This window comes from Nelumbo lutea, chromosome 2 (assembly GCF_056320005.1).
Source record: "Nelumbo lutea isolate HS-2025 chromosome 2, American lotus-T2T, whole genome shotgun sequence".
In the NCBI taxonomy this organism is placed as follows: Eukaryota; Viridiplantae; Streptophyta; class Magnoliopsida; order Proteales; family Nelumbonaceae; genus Nelumbo; species Nelumbo lutea.
The window spans coordinates 346,173-360,915 of record NC_142685.1 but is presented as its reverse complement, the minus strand read 5'-3'; the positions used below and the strand labels follow the sequence as shown (position 1 = coordinate 360,915).

Sequence of the window (14,743 nt, the reverse complement as noted above, 5' to 3'; positions counted from 1 at the left end):
ATTTAGTTTGAATTAGATCCAATCCAATCCATTTACATTTTAATGGATTGGATTGGATTGGATTTGGACTGGATTGGGTCCAGTCCATTTGTAAGTGAACTCACATTGGACTAGATCGGATTGGGCCAAATCCAGTCCAATTTACACCTCTACTCGTGGGATGCTCTGTGACAGGAGTGAAGACTAAGGCTGGGGATCACTCTCCCCTGCAAGTAATTTCATCTTTCATCCTGCGTTTCTAGTATATACTGGCTATTAAAAGAATAACCCGTATCTGTTTCCTTGTCATTTTCTCATATTTCTTCATTTCTTTCAATTTTCTTTGCATGAAAACCCTGTTCGTTCCTGTTGACTCTTCCTTCCAACTGCTCCATTTTGGCAGCTGGGTTTGGCTTTAAGATTTCATATCATTATTAACTTGCACTTATAAGTTCTTGGTCAATTTGATTGAATCTTTAAGTTTAGATAATTTGTAAGTACTTAATGAACTTTCACAAAGTTATAAGTGTCAAATCTAATTATATTTATATTAAAATCAGAGACAGAAGAACTCAATGTAAGACTAAATACATTGACTGGAAGATGATATTTGAAGTAAAGTCAATGAACCCTACTAGATACATTTGATGCACCTCATCAAATAATACAGAGAAATACTAGTAGCTTTAATAGTAACGATACGCTCTGCTTCATCTTTGCGTATATATGTCATCCGAACATCTCCTGCAACTTCCTGAGCAATGATACTAGCTACAACCACAAGTGAATAGGTGAGTGTAAACTTCCCATGATCAACATGAGCAATCACAAGCGCATTAGGGATGGTGTGTTTCGGCCTTTCAGGTCCATAATCCTGTGAAGCTCCTGTACTGTAAACTTCACCATCTTGATGGAATTTTGTTATCACCCTTTGAAGAATCTGGAAGGGGGACCAGATTTTCTCCTCCGAACGATTACACCTAAATGACCATAGGTAAGCAGAGAGGTAATAGAGAAGAGACCAGAAGTTGAGGAGGAAGGGGTTGCCGGTGAGAGAAAGGGGATGAGGGAGGGGTGATATTAGGTTTTAAAAGAATTTTAAAGTCACAAGTCTCACGTGTATGTGAGTTTTGAGGGAATTGTCAAATAGTAAATATGGTGTTAGTCAATTTTCAAACAGCCTTGATCAATTAGTCAAAGGTAGTTTAAAAAAGGGCAATTATTTTAAATACCCTTATGATTTAGTTAATTGATTAAGTATACCAATATTGTCTAATGCTACCCTTATTTTGAAAAATTACCATTGCTGTTAAAATATTAACGGCAAGGCTGAAATACCCATTTAGCCCTTACGTGAGAGCTCTTTTCTGCTCCCCCACATGCCCTCTTTATCTCTCTCTCCGTCCCTTTTGTTCCCTCTCCCTCTCGCCCCTATTTCATCACTGCCACTGCTGCAACCTGTAGCAGTGGCAGATCCCTCCACATGGCCCTCTCTCTCTCTCTTTGTCCGTCCATCCCCTTCGTTCCCTCTCCATTTCATCCTTGTTTCATCATGTTGTTTTGTTGCAACCTGTAGCAGCAATGGCAGACCCCTCTACACAGCCCTCTCTATCTCTGTCTCTCTCTCTTTCTCTCTCGCCCCTGTAGCAGCAACCCGAGCCTCAAGACGGCTCTCTCTCTCTTGCCCCTATGTAATTATCTTGAGCTTAATCCGCCCACCACCAGCACCACCATAGTCCTCCTCTTTGGTAGTTGTGCCACCCTTACTACCATAACTCCACGGAATTGTGAGTGATGACCAAGAGTAAGCATCGCCACCCCACACATCATCTGGAAGACTTGTTTATTAAGCAGCAAGCGCCTCTGCCCCCATGCCCTCCACCAGCCCCATCAAGACCTTGCGAAGTGCCACTTGTTTGAGCAGGGGGAGCTCCAACCGAAGGATTTTTAATGTTGATGGTAATTGAACATCCAGCAACCAGACAATTGAAGGATTTTTAAACTGCCATTCCCTTCTTTGTACACATCATCCTCGAGCTGCAAGTCGGTAACGAGCTACAAGTCAGAACTCTTAGAAGTAACAACTGCATCTAAATCTTCTCTCTGAATTGTCGGGCCCCTCAATGTCGGTTCACCGCCGCTGCGCCCATTTTCGTTGCAACAGCGGTAGACCAACTGTGACAAGAGAGAGAGAGAGAGAGAGCGGGAGAGGAAGAAGGAAAGAATAGAGATGCATTTGAGCCGCCGCTGCTAGAAGTTGCAGCTACAGTTCTTTGTTCATCGTCAAGACAGAGATGCATTTGCAGGTCCTAGAAGAGTTCCATTTCTTTGAGTGGCTGAAAGTTTGAGAAGAGCAGTGAAACAAGGAGCTCTGCAACTCCCAGATCTTCTTCTTCCTCCACCCCTTTCCCCTCTTTGTTCTCCCTCTCCATCTCTTTGCAAGCTGGTAGATTAGTTAACCTGACTTGCATTCAAATCTAAGGAGCAAAACAAGGAGTTCTTCTCGAAAAAGCTTCCGAAAGAACTTGAAGATTCTAAGTAGAAGTAAACATATTTTTCTTTATTTATTAAGAGGGTTAATCATCGTTTTCTCTTCACCACAGAAGAGCTTCAGGATTTTAATCGACAGATTGGCAAGAGGTGCCAATGAGTCCCTTGAAGAAGAAGGTGAAGAAGGAGAAAAAGGGAAAAGAAGAGAGATAAAGGTAAAATTGAACTTTTAAAAAAATAATATATTACATGTAACGGAATATTAATGAATTCCAACGATAAGAGTAGAATTAATCAATTGTCGAAAATAATATAAGTAAAATTAGACAATAGTTAAACAGCAAAAATATACTTAATTAATTAGTTAAACCAAAACCGGCAAATGGTCGTCCGTGAATACGTTCGTCGCCGGAGAAGAGTCACATCAAACGTCTAGGATTTGGAGGTTTCGAGCGGGAATGGAGAAAAGGGATTTGGCAGGGGAGAGGATAGCTGGCGGGAAGGACGATAGCGTCCATCTCTTTGCTCTCGCACATGGGAAGGTCGGGCGCGTGTTATTGGACACGCGGCACCTCTCATTGCATGTTGGGACGGCACTGGTAGCATCAAGTTGGTAGCAGATCCGGACCTTCATTTCGCATCTCTCTCTCTCTTCGATCGTATATATAACGGCAACAGGCCCCTTTACTAGGGCTTTATTTTCGCTGTTCGCCTTCGTTGCAGAACCTCACCGACCTGAAGATTTCACCATGGGCAGAAGTAAGTATCATGCCACCATCTTTCTTTTTGGCTACGTTTTCAATCCATTCTTACAGATCTTCCTTTTTCTCATCTTCGCCGAATTTGGGTTTTAATTTCCATTGGCTCTTGGTCGATTTTCCGAATCTTTTATCCTCTTTGTAGGTGATCATTTATCTCGGATTCGAATAGAGAGTACGAAGTGATCTGTCTATAAGAATTAGGTTCTTAGATATGGAAGCCGTTGTTTAATTTTTAACCTATCAGGGCTCTCTTCCTTCAGGATATAGCATATTCATGATTCTCCGCTCCTAACCAATTATATATATTTTGATTCTTCTATGGATATTAGCGTTCTTTTGTTCTAGGAACAGATCTCCTTGTGTTTCACCAACTTCTTGATAGCCTCTTTGGTGAAGATTGTGTTTCCAAAGAAGTCAAGGGTGGGGAAGTAGAGAGATCTGCTTGTGGTTTTTGTAGGTAGAGACATCATACCACACGTGGAAGTTTTACAACTCGTGGAGTCTCTGAAATCCTGAACTCTCGATATCTGCTTGTGGATCTGCATGACTGGTTTGTTGTGATGCATGTTGCAAGTTTTGTAGGTCGACACATTAAACTTACGTCAAGGTTCTACAACTTATGAGATTCTAATTGAAAACTGGAATCTTAATATAGTACTTGTAGTTAATGATGCCCTGTAGATTGGTCTTGAATTGGCATATTTGTGACTTTCTGTACGGTTATTTGCTAATATTTTTGCGGGACAGGATGATAGGGAATAGAGGTTAAGTTTCCATCTTAAGAAGTCATTTTTTCTTGGATTTTTGTAATATAAATAACATAGTTCCCTGAATTAGCAGATTCTGTTATGGTTAAAAAATAATGGGTAGTTATCGATAAAGAAGTATAGGTGGTAAGAAATTGGGGTTATTCTTTGTGGGAGGGGAGGAACGTGCTAGCAAATGTACTTATTCTGAACTAGAACAGGAGAGGATAAGAAGTCTTAAAACTGGTTCTTTGGGGCCAATTAACAGAAAGGAAATATGTATTGAAAGGTTTAGAGATGAGAAGTTGAAGATTATTAAGGTAGAATGGTTAATTGCAAATGTATTTTATTGTGAATATGCTGATTGACGTGGAGAACGTGCAGGGTGGAGTTGTGTTTTTGTGTTTTTTGATGAAGAATTAGGTTTTAAGGGATGAGTGGGCTCAAGGTTCAAGGTTTTTCTAACTACTTTCTGTTGGGATTGGGTATCGGTAGAGCCGTAGGGGATGATGAGATTTGAAAAGGGTTTCATGTGGGGCTGTGCTTGTGAAGTTGTATTTTCTTTCCTTTTTTCTTGTTAATGAATTTTCATTTTATATACTGTAAAAAATAAGACTGGTTATCCTATTAATAAAAGGGGGATCCACTGTCCCCGTTTTTTTGATGAATGAATAAAAATTTATAAGCCAAAATAGATAAGAATTACAAGCAACCCAAGGAAAGGCATGAGATGCGGATCTTCCTTCAAGATTGATCACAGATTCTCAAACTCAATTGGAACATGAATTACAAGTAGCCCAAAATAAAGAATCCCGAGAAACCCATTGTTTAGAAAGTGAATCAGCCATCACATTTGCTGATCTGCCCACCAACTGAACTCTCACTGTCATATTCCTTGTTAGCCATTTAGCTTTTTAAAGGAGGTCCCTATAGCTCCAAACCACAAAGTTGGATTCAGCAACCACCCCACAACCACCTGAGAATCACCTTCAATAAGCAAATGCTCTATCCCTATCTGGTTTCCAAGTTGCATTCCTTGTACAACCAATGGTTTAAAAGTGCAAGGCACAAAAAAAGCACAAGGGCCAATTTGTGCTTGAGGCACAAGGCGAGGCACAGACCTTTTTAAGCAAGGCATAAATTACAAAAAAAATCTAAAAAAATAAAAAAGTTGGAAAATTAAAAAAAATGCCAAAAAATTTTAAAAGAATGCAAAAAAAATAAAAAAATATTAAACGTAATGTTAATAAAAAATATAAACTTAAATATCTTCCTAAAAGGCAATGTAAGTTATAAAACCATTGAAGCTTTGAGGCAAGCCTGCTTCACTCGTTCACTGAAGCTCTGAGAACCCCCTATTTGCTAATGTTGTTCATTCATTCATTGCAATAAAATATCTTCTTAAAAAGGCAATGAAAGTTATAAAATTATTATTTTTTATGTGAGAAATAAGAATTTCAGATGCTAATATGGACTTATTTGAGCTTGCCTCAAGGGGCGTGGTTGGGGGTTTGGGGTCTTCACCACTGACCCAGCTGTTAGACTAAAAAAAAGCAAAAAGCGCAAAATTTTAAAAAGGCACATGCTTGAGTTGAGGCGTAAGGCGCACCAGGCGTGTGCCTTTTGAAAGGGGTGCACTTAGGACCTGGGCGAGGTGCATACCCCAAAATGTGCCTTGCCTGTGCACCTAGGCACACCTTTTAAATCATTGTGTACAACAGTTAGTATCTCAATCCTTTAGAGTCTCCCAATCCTATTGGGCTTGAAAAAAAAAAGATATGATTCTACTACCCTTATTTCTTAGAACTCCTATGCACAAGGGTCCTGGGTTACCTTGGCTACTCCCATCAAAGTTCAACTTAATAACATCCTCCCTTTGTGACATCCACTCTACCATAATTCTGTTCTTCCTAATAGATGTATTAGCCACTGGTAACCATTCTCCTCCAAAGATCATCAAAGGAGTAAGTGTTAAAAAGGTTTAAGGTTTTCATCCATTGAGTTGCCCTTGTTAGAACACAATCCTTAACTTTAGAAAAGCTTATTTCCTTTTTTTTTTAATCAATAAAAGCTTCATTCCTTTCCTAAGAAGATTCTGGCATTCCTTTCTTCCCAAATGGTCCACAAAAGAGTCGCTATGATACACTTCCATATAATTCTCCCTCTCTTTGTGTGCCAATCAAAGGTAAGACTGATTAAACAACATTCTAATATCAGATGGCAAGTTCGACCTACATTCAAACAACATAGAGATCCATTTCCATAAAGTTGCATCCAAGGACGAGAATAAGCGGTAATAGTCCTCATTCTAAGCTTTACAAATTACAAAGAACAGAAGTAGGGCCGAGGGGATTTAAAAAAAGAGGAGCAAGTAAAGGTACCTTTTAGAAAAAGGGGTCTAGACTCTTAAGTCAAGTTTGACGGGATCCAAGCAAATAGACTCAAGTGACAATAACAATTTAGAAACACAAGCAAATTCGTCATTCTGTAACCCTCTATGGAAATCGGAATTCTAGTTTAATGACAAAGGAAGAATCAAACAACAAAGAAACTTAGAAATCAACATTTTTTTAAAGGAAAAGAGAAAAGAGAAAAGAGAGGGAAAATGGTTTATAAGAGGTTAGTTGTCCATCCAAATGTTTTCTCAAAAAAGAACATTATTTCCAAAGTAGACATCATATCATACCGATATGAGGAAATGAAGAAGGATCCCATGTGTATGTAAGAGTCACCCATTGAGATACCTTAGCATTCCAACTATTTTCTAGCCATGAATGCTAGTCACCACCTTGTGCCACAACCTCTCTCCAAAGAATTTATAAAAAAACCTTTCTCTCCAAAGGCCATCCTCATAACCACTTCCCTAGTAAAGCTTCATTCTTATGAACTAGGTTTCCTAATCCTAGACCCATATTTTCCGTACTTTTGCTAACTATCTCCCACCTAACCAAATGATCATTCTTTACTTCTTCGTTTTCAACAAAAAGTCTCTCATCATCTTTTCTAACTTAACTTGCCTTGGAGGTAACCTTAACAACTGGAGGAGATAAATTAGAAGATTGGCATGTGTAGCCTTAATCAAGGTCACTCTACCCCCCAAGGAGATGTAATTCTTTTTCCAAGTTGCCAGTCTCTTTTCAGATTGTTCCACAATTGGATACTAGAAGCGGCTATCTTTTGGCTTTAGTACCTAAAGGAAGAGCTAGTTAGGTGAAGAGTCAAGGGGATGTGGAACGGTCCAAGCAATTGCAATAGCCTCTACCTCTAGATCCTCCAAATTGGTTCCAACCACAACATTTTTCAAAATTAAGTGTCAAATTGGAGGCACACTCAAAGTAGTTTATAAGATTCTTAAGATTTTTCACCATCCCCTGGTATACAAATTGAAGATGGGTCACCAGAACGCTATTCTTGCCTATCCTCTAATCACTTATTAAATCCTCCCTATCCACTTAAGAAATCATTTTACTAAACACATCCCCCACAAGTTTAAACAGGAAAGGTGAGAGTGGATTACGTTGTCTTAACCCTATACAAGTTGGGGAAAAATCCTTGACCACACCATTAACTAAAACTAAATAATGACAAGAAGTTAGGCCTCCATTCACCCAATTGCACCACTTATCCCCAAACTCGCACCTTCTTAACACTTGAAGCTCCAAATCTCCAATCTAGCAAGTCGTAGACCTTCTCAATATCTAACTTGCAAACAAAGTCTTTATTGCTCAAGCTCCTTATTTCCTCCACACATTCATTTGCTATAAGAATCTAATCTATAATTTGTTTACCCTGTACAAAGGCTCCTTGATCTTAACTAATGAGAGAGGGAAATACAACTTTGATCTTTAGAGTTGGCACTTTTTCCACAATCTTATAGATGCTAGTCACCAAATTAATCAGCCTAAAATCTTTGGGATGTTTAGCATCTATCTTTTTGGAATAAGAACTAAAAAAGTGGCATTAACTCAAACAACCAATGACATGTTCTCAATCTTTGGGATGTCTTCTTTAATGACATTCTACAATCATGAAAGAAGTTGTGAAGCCATTTGGTCCAAGAGCCTTAGATCTATCCATGGAAAAGACAACTTGTTTTATCTCCTCTTCTATAAAGTTTCTTTCCATCCATCCCCATCTGAATCATTTAAACTTGGCCACTCCAAATCCTCCACTCTCAATCAACTCTCCAGAGGTCTTCTTAGAATTGGTTTGAAATGGGCTACAAAACAACTAGCCATCTCTTTTTTTCTTTTGATCAATACTAGCCATCTCCTCTTGATAATCAATTTCTACTCCAACTTCATTTTTAGCCACAAAATTTGTTCTTCTCCCATTGGCCACAACATGAAAGAACTTGGTGATCCCATCTCCTTAAATCCATTTATACCTAGATTTTTGTCTCAAAGAAATCTCCTCTCTCGAAATGACCTCTTCTAACTCTTTCTTCCTGTGCACTACTAATAATCCTTTGAGACTCCTTTCAATCTAAATCCTCAATTTGGGTTGACAAAAGTGGCTTTTAACTCCTCCGATCTTCCGAATTGCTTCCTATGCCAATCTTTTTATTTGGATTTCAATCTCTTTAATCTTTTGTGGAACACTTCACATCCCTCAACAGAAGGTGGTTTGAGTCCCAAAGGGACCATTACTTGCTATGGTAAACTCTTGTGCTCTCAAGCATGAGAAGGTGGTTTGAGTCTGAGAGGAGCTACTTTGTGCAAAAAAAAAAAAGCCCAAGGTTAGGACTGTATCCAGTCCACTCTTCCTAAAGCCCCACATAGTTGGGACTCAAACCAACATTGGGTGATGGCCATTCCAGAGCATAGGCCTAGTTTCTTCCTTTGACATATGGTACATATTTTTGATAGCAAGAAGAAAATTTCATAAGATACAAATTCCTACTTGGATTTCTTTATCTATAATCATATTTATCTCTGCTTTTTTTATCTGAAATTGTAGTTTTATTAAACATAATATCTTTATCAACACCTTATTTTTATTAAGCTAATGGCTTTAAGCATTCTTCAATCTAATCCGAAAATCTCTCTCAACTTCATCAGGATCCCCTCTATTTGGTATGGTTCTGTAACTCCTTTTCCTGATCAAAGGTTCTATCCTTAAGATGAAAACACTGCTTTGCATGCAGTGTCTGCCCTTCATTTTGCACCTGTTTTAGGATTCTCATCTGTCTTGTAGCCATTCATCTCCTCAAGTGCATTTCTTCTTGGTTGCTTCATCTTCTCAAGTGCATTTCTTCGTGGTTGCCTTTAGGATATGACACAATACTCAATATCACCCCTAGCCTCTCTGTGTCTGCAGGGGTAAGGTTGCATACATCTATTCCTCCCCAGACCTTGCATTGGCGGGAGCCTCCTTGTTCACTGGGTTACCCTATGTTGATACCTTTATCCTCTGATAGATATTCTTTAACTGTTAATGCCAAACTCCCTTGTTTAGCTTGTATTGATAGAACCCCCATCATCATTCCTAGTTCTACCCATCTCCATGCATAATCTATCAATATTTATATCAAAATAACCTTTGTGATCTAGGTTTTGATACCCTGACTGTTGCACATTGATAATTTATATCAAAATAACCTTTGGCACTAATTTTGCACAATAAATTGAAGACTGTTATCATTGATAATTGATTGGTCTTCTATCTTTCTATCCTCTTGTCAGTCTATATTTTATAAGAGCCCTATGTTACAGTTAGGAGATTTGCAGTGCTTGAATTATGAATGAAGTTTATTTTTCTATTGTATTATTTCTTTTTCGTTTTCGTTTTTAAGTATATAGTCACACTATGCATCTTAAACATTATCTTAGAAAAAAAATCATATTACCATCTAATTTCTTCTTCACATTAAAATCCATTTAAATGATCTTTAGTAGAATTTCTAGGTGTATGCTGAGGAAGAACTTATCTTTTTAATTAATAGTCAGAAAAAAGATATAGTAATATTTTGTTTCTGAATGCAATGCATATTTGTAATGGCTAATTGATTGAATTAGCTTATTTCTGCCCATATAGGACCAGCAAGGTGTTATAGACAGATAAAAAACAAACCATACCCAAAGTCACGGTATTGTCGTGGTGTTCCTGATCCAAAGATCAGGATATATGATGTGGGAATGAAGAGGAAGGGAGTAGATGAGTTCCCCTTCTGTGTCCACTTGGTGAGTTGGGAAAAGGAGAATGTCTCAAGTGAAGCTCTGGAAGCTGCTCGGATTGCATGCAACAAGTATATGACAAAGTATGCTGGCAAAGATGCTTTCCATTTGAGAGTCAGGGTGCATCCTTTCCATGTTTTGCGGATCAACAAAATGCTTTCATGTGCTGGGGCTGATAGACTCCAGACTGGAATGAGGGGTGCATTTGGGAAGCCACAAGGTACTTGTGCAAGAGTGGCCATTGGTCAGGTCCTTCTGTCTGTTCGCTGCAAGGATAGCAACAGCAGTCATGCTCAAGAGGCCCTCCGTCGTGCCAAATTTAAGTTCCCTGGTCGCCAAAAGATCATTGTCAGCAGGAAGTGGTAAGCATACATTCTTTTTGCATAGTTGTTTAATGCACTGTATTTGCGTCTCTTAAGTGTTGTATTTCCTTTCAACTTACATAAATCCCTGGATTAAATTAGATTTTGGTGGTATCAGGGCATTTGGTTGCCATTGCATTTGAGGCACAATCAGGAACACAACTCCTTTATTCAATGTTTGAAAAACGTGTTTATAAAAGCATATCCTGACTAGGCAAATATTTTTCAATAGTTTTATTTTCTTGCAAAAACAATAAAACATTTAGAAGCTAAGCTCCATTTTCAATTCACCAATATGCCACCTTTCTAGGGAGCATTATTGTAAGGCCCTAGAGTGTAGAAATGCCAATTTGATGATTCTACAATTGTTAGGGATGCAATTCGGTCGGGCAGACTGGTCCAAGTTTATGGTCAACATAGGCCCAAGGCCTGTGCCTGGACCAAAGTCTGAGACCAAGCCTTATCTACTAAACTAAGGCTCGTCTGAAACTAAAATTTTGCACACGGGGGTTGGGCTAGGTTGGTCAGGTAGGTTCAGACAGGCTTATTGGGCTTAATTTGTTAGAAAATGCCCCTAAACCTATTTATCATCGGTAATATAAACCATTAGGTTGCTATATTGTCATGCCAGGTATGGGCCATGCTAGGGATAGTCTAGGTTCAGGACAGGCTGGAGCCAAGTTTCAAAGTATCTATACACCCCCGATGCAGCGGGAGGGATGTACTATGAACCTTCTGCCTTTACATTTTTTTTAGTTTCTTTTTCAAAATATTATAAAACTATAACAGTATATAAACTTCATTTATTAAAAAATATTTCTCAAAACTCCTTTTAAGTAGGTGTATCGTATAGATACTCTGAACCTTGGCTGGAGCTACCCAAGGGCTATGCGCCTGAAAATTTTAAAAACTTAGGGTTTTGGGCCCAGGTTCAAGCCATGTAAATTTTTGGGTTGGGCCCACCCAAGTTGCACTCCTAACAATTGGCCTTCTCCATGAGACTCCCATGGTTTGGTGATGTCAGTGGTTCTGCATAAACAGACATATTCAAACATCAAATGTGCTCCATGCCTGTTTAGCGTTTATGCAGAGAAACTCAAATGGCATTAACTGATGAATAAGTGGTAGATTATCAGCTTGGTACCAGATATCCTGAGATGTTGATTTCCTGATTATTCTTAGAAGCAAGGTTCAAAGTATTGATACGTATCAGGCTGTATTGGCTGATACGTATTGTATTCGAAGCTTCCCGATACACCCCTACAGAGGTGGTATTGTGGTTTCGACCAGTTCAGGGGGTGGACAGTTCTTAAACCGGCCCATCTGAACCAGATTTGAAAAAAACTAAAAAAAATAAAAAAGCTATACTGCGTATCGATATTTTGAACCTTGCTTGGAAGAAAAAAAATCACAGGGCTTGGACTAACACTTAATACTCTTGATCTCTTGATTAACCAGGTAATGGAAAATTTTGTCCATCTTGCAGACCCTTAAATGGTGTCAGTTTAAATAAATAAATGTGCGTGTATCAATTAAAATTGTTTATAGAATTCCCTACAAGATTCATTAGCAAAATTGGGGGTTACAAAGGATGGAGGATATCCTGAGCTGGGTGCTGTGTGTTAATATTATTTCTGGTTTCTTCAGGTTTCTTCAGTTCATGGGGTTGAATAGCTAAATGCTATTCTCTTTGTGCCCTGCTCGTTAGTTTTTGTTGGGAAAGGATTTCTTTCTTAAAAGTTCTTTCTCTTGTTGATGAAAAAAATTCAAGTGATTATTCATAAAAAAAAAATTTAAGTGATCTGATCAACAAAAATAATCAAGTAAAAAAGAACATCATACATATCATTTTTTTCCCGGTTTTCTGCACTTCCACATTTGTATGTAAATTCTCCTTTCACCCTTAAAAAAGAAGAAAAATTAAAAACAAAAGTGGGCATCAAAGGATCAGACTGTTCTGGACTGGTGGTCTGGTTTTCGTGTTCTGTTGTCCAACAGCTATTGCTACCCTGATCATCCACTGGTTTTCCTTTGTTCTTTTTCAATATCTTGGATTTTCTCCATTGTCTAGTTTATCCTAATAATTATTTATTGGTTTTGCATATTCATGAGAACTGCTTCACCTTTTTGCTTTGAAAGACAAGAAACGGGGACCTTCTTTTGTAGTGAAACTGTTGTGTGAATGTTTATTTTATCCTACATTAATGTTATGTATATGATAAACCAGTTTGCCAGGTATTGGTGCATGAAACATGGTAAAGTGCATAGAGATCAAATGAGTTCTTGCACCTGCTTTGGTTATTCGAGCTTTGGTTCACAGAAAGTGTTAGGATCAAGCTTGAGAGCTCAATTCGAGCTAGAGACTTGAGCTCGAGCTTGGCTCGGTTCAAAAGCTTGCAAGTTAAAGCTTGGCTTGGCTTGAGCTCAACTGCAAGCCAAGCTTTTTCTAAAAAGTAAAAATTGTACATATAATTTTATTTTTTACATACAAAAAATAATTATAAAAGTTATTTTTATTTTACATAAAAATAAAATATTATTATTATATTTTAATAGGCTCAATCACAAGCCGAGCTTGAATAGCTCGTGATAGTCGGGGAAAATTTGAACCTGCACCAGAATTCTCTTCCTCCCTGACGAAAGAGGGTAAGAAGAAAATTTATATTCCGGTAATGATCAGAAAAACTGCTGGTTTGATTTTGTGGGCCCAGACCTGGCCTACATATTCCTGTTTTCTCAAAGTACATGGTAGATTAAACTAGGGGAGGGAGATAATTTAACATGCACTAAAGCTCCTGTCCCCCTTCCTAAAAAGCAGCCCCTGAGAGCATGCTTTTCGTCCAAGGTCTGGTGCAACTCTGCCTAATCGATTAACTCAAGCCCCAATTTTTTACTAGGTTACATTCGCATGGGTAGTACTCGTATTAGCGTTATCATTGAAATTTCTATTATGACTAACCTATTTTTTTGGTATTTCAGGGGTTTCACAAAATTCAGTCGTACAGATTATCTGAAGTGGAAGTCAGAGAATCGAATCGTGCCAGATGGTGTCAACGCTAAGGTCTGTTTTTTATTTTTCTTTATGCTAACCATGCATGAACCTACTTAAAAGTCAAAGACTCTAATGAAGTCTCTTTGAAATTGCAGCTTCTTGGTTGCCATGGACCTCTGGCGGATCGTCAACCGGGAAGAGCCTTCTTGTCAGCAACTGCTTAGAAATTCTTGTTGCTTAAAAATATCCAGGACGTTTCTTGAAAATTTTGATGGCATCTCAGTTCGTATTACATGTTCTACCACATACATTTGTAGGCTTTTTCCCTGGTTCAGTTAAGTGTGACTGACAGTTTGAGTAGGATGTGTACTCTGGTGGTTATTTGGATCTTGTTTAAAATTGAATACTTATTGGTAGCTTACGTGTAGTACCATTTAGGGCCACTAAAAGATCGGATGGAATCGGAGTAGGCAGATCCAAATTTGATTGATTTATATTAGATTTGAATCTATTCCAATCAGAATATTATTTATGAAATAAACTGAAATATGAATTGAAAATGACGTGTGTGAAACTTGATTCTATGACTAATTAGTGAAGGTACAATTGTTTAACAAACTTCACCGATAGATTAGATATAAATTTGGCTAATACATAAAAACCTCTACAAAAACCTACCCTGATCTCAACAAAAACATTTGACTGATTCATTATTTGTTTTTCAAAATATCCATTTTATCTTATTGTATATGATTATAGATTGAATTTTACTAAAATAACCTTAAAAGAAAATTTAACTTGAATAACTTATTTGTTGTCCTCTTCTCTTTCCATCTCCTACCCCCAAAGCTCTATTGAATCAAGAAAAGAGGAACCAATCAGCCACTGTAGCGTAGAGTGGTGTGGCCGTCAAGAATAAAGGAAATTGAAGTGACCTTGATGCACTTGCAAGTAGAAAAGTGTTCGCTGCTCATGTAATTTTATGAACCGATCAAACTGAATCAACTTGATCCAAAATATTCGGTTTTATAAAAGAGTTGGTTTTAGTTTGTAAATACTAAAAACCAATAAATTGGTTTGGTTGTGGATATATATCTATGTAATCCTAGAATTACATAAAAAAAGCATGGGATGCCAAATGTGGGATTTGTGGTACACCTCAAAAAATTTTAATTTTTCCCACGACTCTGACACCTTTTCTCCTCCCCACTTAGGGTATGTTTGTTTCCTCTTAACT

General features: G+C 38.0%; 1 protein-coding gene across 1 annotated transcript; it reads left to right on the top strand.

Annotated features, from left to right (window-relative positions):
* The first annotated feature begins 1,442 nt into the window (after positions 1-1,442).
* Positions 1,443-14,066, top strand: LOC148867967 (large ribosomal subunit protein uL16). Its single transcript, XM_088970176.1, has 4 exons — positions 1,443-3,228; positions 10,013-10,514; positions 13,494-13,575; positions 13,662-14,066. Exons 1-4 carry the CDS (start codon positions 3,219-3,221, stop codon positions 13,728-13,730), a joined length of 663 nt encoding a protein of 220 aa, XP_088826302.1. The 5' UTR covers positions 1,443-3,218; the 3' UTR covers positions 13,731-14,066.
* Positions 14,067-14,743: the final 677 nt, after the last annotated feature.

Coding starts and splice junctions, on each gene's coding strand:
- LOC148867967 (XM_088970176.1), top strand. Junction 10,515..13,493: donor ATCATTGTCAGCAGGAAGTG/GTAAGCATACAT, acceptor TTGGTATTTCAG/GGGTTTCACAAAATTCAGTC. Junction 13,576..13,661: donor CAGATGGTGTCAACGCTAAG/GTCTGTTTTTTA, acceptor TTGAAATTGCAG/CTTCTTGGTTGCCATGGACC.